Source organism: Equus quagga, chromosome 14 (assembly GCF_021613505.1).
Source record: "Equus quagga isolate Etosha38 chromosome 14, UCLA_HA_Equagga_1.0, whole genome shotgun sequence".
NCBI lineage: Eukaryota > Metazoa > Chordata > Mammalia > Perissodactyla > Equidae > Equus > Equus quagga.
In genome coordinates, this window is record NC_060280.1 from 71,525,085 (window position 1) to 71,533,983 (window position 8,899).

Genomic DNA, 8,899 nt, shown 5'->3' on the forward strand with positions numbered 1-8,899 from the left:
ATTAAATATTATCTTCTTCCTATTTTATTGTATTCCCATTAGACAATTCTCAGTTTTTAGTTGTTGTGGCTGATGATAGAAAAAGCAGTCTCATGAATCATTCACCTCAATAGATGATCCCAGAACTGCTGCGAGTCAACCTAAGAGAAATACTGTGTGGAATAAAGGCTCAATCAAGTTAGAATGTTGGTATCTTGAATGAATTTTTTCAACAAGGGTGGGTAGGAGCAGGCATTACTCTAAAGACTTAATACATATAAAGCATTAATCCTCACAAGAACCATAAGATATTACTATACCGTGTATACAGATACATAAGAGTTTTAGAGGTTTTTTCAAAATTATCCAAAGTCACAGAGTAGGAAGTAGATTTGACATTTAAGCTTAGATATATCCAACTGTAAGGTTTATTCTCTGCCCTCTTTCTATTCTGTCTCTTGTGTTATCTCTATTTTCCTTCTGAGGAAACAGATAAAAATTAAATGACTTACTCCAAGTCACACATTAATTAGTGACAGAATTGGACTGGCTCCTGTTTATAAGTTCTTTACATTATATTAGGTATTATCAGTTTCCAATGGGTCCTATGAAGGTATTAGTTTTTTGTGAAAAGCTCATCTCAGTGAGGCCATTCTTTGATCTTCCAGGTCTAACTAGACATGAAGATAAGGAATCACACTCCTGTAGCTGAGTTCCTCCTCATGGGAATCCCTCACACAAAAGGGCTGGAAAATGTGCTCTTTGTCTTCTTTCTGGCCTTCTACTTGCTCACTCTTCTGGGGAACCTGCTCCTTCTTCTGACCATCCTCACTTCCTCCAATCTCCACACCCCCATGTACTTCTTCCTGGGAAACTTGTCAGTGTTTGACATATTTTTCCCTTCAGTGAGTTCCCCCAAAATGATGCTCTACCTGATGGGCCAAAGCCGGACCATCTCTTACCAGGGCTGTGCTTCCCAGGTCTTCTTTTACCACTTCCTGGGTTGCACGGAGTGTTTCCTGTACACCGTAATGGCCTACGACCGTTTTGCAGCCATCTGTCACCCTTTGCGATACACAGTCATCATGAACCACAGGGTGTGCACCATCATGACTCTAGGCACCTGGATGGGGAGCTGTCTGCATGCATCTGTCCTCACATTCCTGATCTTTAAATTACCCTACTGTGGCCCCAATGAGGTGGACAGTTTCTTCTGTGATATCTCGGTGGTGCTGCCCCTGGCCTGTGCAGACACCTCTCTGGCTCAAACGGTGAGTTTCACCAATGTAGGTGTTGTTGCACTCACGTGTTTTCTTCTTATCCTCACTTCTTATACTCGCATCATTATGTCTATATTGAAAATCAGCTCCTGAGAAGGCAGGCACAGAGCCTTCTCAACCTGCAGTGCCCATCTGACTTCCATCCTGCTCTTCTATGGACCTGTGATCTTCATTTATCTCCGGCCTGCCTCCAGCCCTTGGCTGGATTCCGTGGTTTCACTGTTAAATAATATTGTTACTCCTTCTCTGAATCCTTTGATATATACCTTGAGAAACAAGGATGTGAAGTTAGTTCTGAGAAAAACACTGATCCAAGGAGTACATACTTGTGGGGCCTAAGCTTTCATGTCGTTGTGTGTCTTTACAACTTTACCTTGTATTTACCTGGGGCAAGTAATCTCTTATAGTTGGTGTGATTGCTGTGTGGGATTTGACACTAGTGGGTGAGGTTGAATAGATTCTGGTGTGATTCTTGTGTGTGTATAAATAGATAGATAGATATAGATTTTTATTCCACAAAATCTTTTACAATTCTTACCATTTTATGCAGGCATTATTCTATTCACTTTACAAATACTGACATATGTAACTACCATAATTATCATATGGAGTAGGTAATATTATTTTCCTAATTTACTAAGGAGGATATTAAGGCCCTGGGAAGTTAGAACACTTTCCCAGTGTCAGAGTGAAAATGTTGCTGAGCTAGGATGTAAACAAAAGGATCTTATCCTTGTGCTAATGCTGGCTCTGTATTGTAAGAATTATAGCATAAACTCTTTCTCCAGGAACTTATTTTCAATTTACCTGGAGTATGCTCCAGTTTGCTAAAAAATCTGCAGTCTGTTGAATTTGCTTCACTGATTTCTATCATTTTGTAGTCCATATTTTGATGAATGACATGTATTTCTGTCTGATATAAAGAAAGTCAGTTACATTTTAGAAGCAGATGATATCCATATACCTGTAAACATCTATTGGCATTGAGCCTGTACTCCCAGGTGAGTATGTTCATTCTTTATGACAATTGTTTGAATTTTATGAGAATGGCAGATTTCTTTTCATTAAGTCAAAGACTGAATTTGACTTCCAGAATACCTGAACCTTCAAAAATAACAATCATCTTTTTCTCATATAAATAGGTTTGAAGAAAATAGGAAAATTGTAAAAAAGTAAAGTGAGTAGAAATCACTCACTAATCCTACCACCCAAATATAGCCACTATTAACATTTTTGCCTTTCTTTCTCTCTCGTTAGTGACTAAATTGGAACAGAGGTTTCTGACCTGCTGTTTAAAATTATTTCATCTATGCCATCTATATCTATGCCTATATTTACATGTATAGAGATTTATACAGTTGTAGTCATATTTTATATATAATCATCTTGTTGTAATAGTGTATCGAGCATTTTCAATTGCCACCATTTTTTAAACAGCTTTATTTGTAAACACATACCAAACAATTCACCAATTTAAAGTTTATAATTCAATGGCTTTTAGTATAGTCACAGATGCATGCCACCATCACCACAATTTTGGAATGTTTTCATCACCACAAAAAGACATCCTTCATCCTTTAGCTACAATCCCTCTCTTCCTCCACCATCTTCAGCCCTAAGCTATTATCAATCTACTTTCTGTATCTACAGATTTGTCTGTTCTGGACATTTCATATAAATGGAATCACCTAATATGTGGGGATTTTTGACTGGCTTCCTTAACTTAGCATAATGTTTTCAAGGTTTATTCATGTTGTAGCATGTTACTTTTTTTTTTTTTGTCTTATTGTATGTCGCCTGAATGTCCCTAGTTTCTTGGCTTCCTGAAGTCATTATTTTATTTTTTTTTAATTTAGCTTTTGAGAGCTGTTTTAGGTTTACAACAAAATTCAGAGGAAGCTATAGAGATTTCCCTTATATTCCCTGCTTCCACACATGCATAGCCACCTCTATTATCAATGTCGTACACCAGAATGGTACATTTTTAATCAAGGATGAATGTACATTGACACATCATAATCATCCAAAGTCCATAATTTACCTTAGGTTTATTCTTGATGTTGTACACTCCATGGGTTAGCATATTCCTTTTTATGGCTAAATACTATTCAATTGTATGGAAATACATCAATTTGTGTATCCGTTCACCGTTTGATAGATATCTGAGTTGTTTCTATGTTTTCAGTTTTGTAATTAGTGCTGCCATGAACACTAGTATACACATTTATTTTGAACACCTATTTTCAATTCTTTGGGGTCTTTATTTGGTCTTGGAATTTCTGGGTCATATGATAACTCTATGTTTAACCTTTTGATGAACCACCAAAATGTTTTCCATAGTGGCTGCACCATTTGACATTCCCACTAGCAATGTATGAGTGTTCTAATTTTATCACATCCTTGCCAACACTTAGTAGTTTGTGTTTTTTGATTATAGTCATCTTAATGGTCATGAAGTAGTAGCTCATTGTACTTTTGATCTGCATTTCCATGATGACTGATGATGTTAAGCATCGTTTCATACACATTTTGACCATTTGTGTATCTTCTTTAGAAAAATTTTTAAGTCAGTCTTTCTGTTGTGTTTGATGTCTGATTTATCTATATCTTCTTTTATTGATTCTGTTTTTGATGTTATTTCTTAAGAAAATTGCCAAATCCAAGATGATGAGGGTTTTCCCCTAAGTAGAATTTTATAGTTTTAGTTCTCAAATTTAGGTTTTGATCCATTTTGAGTTAATTTTTGTATATGGTGTGAGATGAGTCCAAAGTCCTTTTTTTTCATATGTTGATTTCCAATTGTCCAGGACCATTTGTTGAAAGGCTATTCTTCACCATTGAATGGTCTTGGCTCCCTTGTTGAAAATCAGTTGGCCATACAGACATAGGTAGTTTAGTTCTGAAATCTCAATTCTATTCCATTTATCTACATGTTTATACTTATGGCAGTGCCACACTATGTTAAATACCATTACTCTGTAGTAAGTTTTGAAATTGGGAGGTGAATCTTCTTACTTTCTACTTCTTTTTCAAGATTGTCTGGCTACTCTGGGTGGGTCCTTTACAATCTCATATAAATTTAAAAATTAGCTTTTCAGTTTTTACAAAGAAAACAGCTGAGATTCTGATATAGATTGCATTGAATTTGTAGATCTACCTGGGGAGAATTGCCATCTTAACAACATTGTCTTCTAATCCACAAACATGGGATGTTTTTCCATTCATCCAATCTTTTTCAGCAATGTTTTATAGTTTTCAGGGTACAAGTCTTTCAGTTCCTTGTTTAAATTTATTCCTAGGTATTTTATTCTTTTAGATGCTATTATAAATGGAATTGTTTTCTTAATATCCTTTGAAGAGTTTTGATTGCCAGTAAATAGAAATACAATTGATTTTGTACATTGATCTTTTATCCTGCAGTCTTTCTGAACTCCATCAGTTCTAATAGATTTTAGTGTATTCCTTAGGATCTTCTGTATAAACAGTCATACCACTTGCAAATAGAGATAGTTTTACTTTCTTCTTTCCCATATGGATGCCTTTTAGTTCTTTTTCATTACTCTTTTTACTTGCCTAATTTCTCTGGCTAGAAATTCTAGTACAATGTGGAATAGAAATGCTAAGAGCAGAATCCTTGTCTTCTACAATGGGAGGAAAAGTATACAGTGTTTGATCATTAAGTATGATGCTGGCTGTGAGTTTTTCATAGATCCCACTTATCATGTTGAGGAAGTTCCATTCTATTTCTAGTGTGTTGAGTGCTTTCATTATAAAAGTGTGCTTATTTTGCTCAGGAATTTTTCTGCATCTATTGAGATTATCCTGATTTTTATTGTTTCCTTTTGATATGGTTTATTACATTAATTGAATTTTGATACAAATACAAACTTTCATACCTGGGATAAATTCCCATTTGCTCATGGTGTGTAATTCTTTTAATATGTTGGTGGATTTTGTTTGCAAATATTTTGCTGATGATTTTTACTCCACATTCATAAGAAATATTTACTTGTTATGTTTTGTTTTGTTTTCTTGTGATGTCTTTTATTTTCAGTATCAGGGTATTTCAGGCCTCATAGAATGAGTTGGGAAATATTCCTCCCTCTTCTATTTTTGAAAGTATTTGTGAAGAATTGATGTTAATTCTCCCTTAAATGTTCCGTGGAACGTAGTAGAGAAGCTATGTGGGCTTAGGCTTTTATTTGTGGGTTGTTTTTTATTACAATTATAAATCTTTATTTCTTAATAGGACTATTCAGATTGTCTATTTCTTCTTGAGTTAGGCTGGGTAGCTTCTTTGTATCTTTCAAGAAGTTGTTCGTTTTGGGTAAGTTATCTAATTCATTGACGTACAGTTGTTCATATTATTCTTTTACAATCTTTTTCATTTCTGTAAGGTTGCTAATATATCCCATCTTTATTTTCTGATTCTAGTAATTTTTTTCCTCTTGTTTTACTTGATCAATCTAGATAAAAGTTTAGCAACTTTATTGATCCGTCCTGGAACCAGCTATTGATTTTATTGATTCTCTCTGTTGTTTTCTTTTCTTTATCTCATTAATTTCCACCACGAACTATACTATTTACTTGTCCTGCTTCCTTTAGATTTAGTGTTCTGTCTTTTTTTCTGGGTTTTAAGGTGGAAAGTTAGAACTTTCTTATTATTATAGGTATGCAAAGTACAAATTTTCTTCTAATCTCTGTATTAGCAGGCGTGCATAAGTTTTGGTATGTTGTATCTTTATTTCCATTTATCTCAAAGTATTTTCTAATTTCTTTTTGATTTATTTTTTTGATTCATTGGTTATTTTTAGTGTATTGCTTAATTTCCACATATTTGTGAATTTCCTCAATTTCTCTCTGTTATTGATTTTCTTATTCACTTCTTTGTAGTTAGAAAACATACTTTAGATATTTCAATTCTTTTAAACTTATTGAGGTTTGTTTTATGGGCTAGCATATGGTTTATCCTGAAGAATATTCCACATGAACTTGAGAATAACTGCTGTTTTTGGGTAGGGTCTTCTATAGATGTCTATTAGTTCTAATTAGTTTATAGTGTTGTTCAAGTCATTTATTTCTTTGTTGACCTTCTGCCTAGGTATTTTATACATTATTGAAAGTGTCGTATTATTGAATTCTCTATTTCCCCCTTCATTTCAGCCAGTTTTTGCTTCATGTATTTTGACACTGTTGTTAGATGCATATATGAATTTAATTTTTTTGTCTTGTTAATAGATTGATGCTTTTACCACTATAAAATGTCCCTATTTATCTCTAGTAACATTTTTTTGTTTTGTTTTAAGATCTATTTGGTCTGTTAGTCTAGCCACTTCAGCTTTCTGATGGTTGTTGTTTGCATGATGTATCTTTTTCCATGCTTTTACTTTCATTCTATTTGTATCTTTGAAACTGAAATGTGTCTCCTAAAGACATTACGTATTTGGATCATGAAGTTGTTGTTTTTTGTCCAGTTTGACAATCTTTGCCTTTTGATTAAAGTATTAATCCACTCACATTTTAATGTTAATATTGATATAGTTGGATTTACATGTTCTATTTAACATTTTGTTTCATGTCATGTCTTTTTTTATTCCTCCATTACTCCCTTACTTTTTCCTTTTGCATTAATTTCTAAATGAAGTGTTTTTTTAATAGTTATGCTTTTTTTGTTTGTTTTTTTTTTGTGGTGAGGAAGATTGGGCCCTAAGCTAACATCTGCTGGTAATCCTCCTCTTTTTGGTAAGGAAGACTGGCCCTGACCTAACATCCATGCCCATCTTCCTCTACTTTATATGTGGGATGCCTGCCACAGCATGGCTTGACAAGCAGTGCATAGGTCTGCACCTGGGATCCGAACCGGCAAACCCGGGACTGCCAAAGCAGAACGTGTGAACTTAACCACTGTGCCACTGGGCTGGCCCGTAGCATTTTAATTTCTTTCAGGATTTTTTTTCACTATGTTTTTTGAGCCATTACCTTAGTGATTGCTTTAGGGCTTACCATCTTACACCCTAACTTATCACAATCAGCTTTAGATTTCTACTAACTTGATTCTAGAGTGATATAGAAACATTCCTCCTATATAGCTCTATTCTCTTCCCCCCCCCTTCTTGTGGTATTACTGTTAGACATATTGTGTATATAAATGTTACAAAATCAACAATGCATGGTTATAATTATTACTTTATAAAATTTTGTCTTTTAAAGAAGCTGAGAGAAGAAAGTAAAGGAATATGTACTTGTAACTTTTATTATAATGATCTTTTTACTTATTTTTGGCTCTCTTCATTTGTTTCTATGGATTTGAATTGCCATCTGGAGTCATTACGTTAGCCCAGTACAGCTTTGCTCCTACTTACATCCTTTTTGCTGTTTTCAGCAAATATATTACACTTCTCTATGTTGTATGTGCAATGATACTTTTAAAATAATTTCATAGAAATTATGAAATATGCATTTATACTATCTTTTATAACTACATACTTAGCTTTACCAGTGCTCTTTGTTTGTATGTGGATTTGTATTACCATCTGGGGTTACATGTTTTCAGCCTGAAGAACTTCATTTAGTACTTCTGGTAAGGTGCATCTGCTAGAAACAAATTCTCTCAATTTTTGTTTTTCTGAGAATGCCTTTATTTCATATTCATTTTTGAAAGATGGCTTTGTTGTATGTAGGATGTTAGTTGGCTCTTTTTCTCTTTGAGCACTTGAAGGGTTATCCCACTGCTTTCTGCCCTCCACAGTTTCTCATGAGAAGTCAGCTATTCTTCCTACAGTGGTTTCTGCGTAAGTGATGTGTCATTTTTCTCTCGATGCTTTCCGCATTTTTTCCTTCTGTTTGGCTTTTGGTATTTTTATTGTTATGTCTGTTTGTGGATTTTTTGTGCTTATCCTACTTGGCGTTCATTGAGCTTCCTGGATATATAGTTTATTGCTTTTCTATAAATTTGGAAAGTTTTAGCCATTATTTCTTTGAATATTCTTAATGCTCCTTTCTCTTCCTCTCTTTTTCTGGAACTCCTATTGTCAGTTGGTGGACTTGATGGTGTCCCACATTTCTCTGAGACTCTTAATTTTGCTTCATTTTTTTCTCTCTGTGCTTTGGCTTGCATACTCTCTATCAACTTATCTTTAAGTTTGCTCATTCTTTCTTCTGCAAGTTACTGTTGAGCCCATCTATTAAATTTTTCATTTCAGTTATTGTACTTTACTACCATGGATTTTCCATTTAGTTCTTTCTTATAATTTCTACCTATTGATATTCTCCATTTGATTCAACATTACCATCACACATACCTTTACTCGTTTAATCATAATTTCCTTTGTTCTTTGAACATATGTATAATGGCTATTTTGAAGTATTTGCCTATTAATTCTGACATTTGATCACTTTCACAAACAGTTTATTTTGCCTACTTTTTTTTGGTATATGGGTTATGCTTTCCCGTTTGTTTGTATGTCTTATAATTTTTTGTTGAAAATTGGACATTTTAGACAATATATATTAGTAATTTTGAGTACTGGTTCCTGCCTCCCTCTGGAGGACATGGTTGTTATTTGTTTCTTTAGTGACTGGCTGAATCATTTTAGTGGATTCTATTTTTTCCCTTGTAGTATTAGACCTCTGATGTTTTC

The 8,899-nt window shown here is 34.2% G+C and overlaps 1 protein-coding gene across 1 annotated transcript; it reads left to right on the plus strand.

Moving 5' to 3' along the window:
- The first annotated feature begins 659 nt into the window (after positions 1-659).
- Positions 660-1,598, plus strand: LOC124225758 (putative olfactory receptor 10D4). Its single transcript, XM_046638405.1, is given in 1 exon segment — positions 660-1,598. A coding segment is annotated over 1 exon segment (939 nt).
- Positions 1,599-8,899: the final 7,301 nt, after the last annotated feature.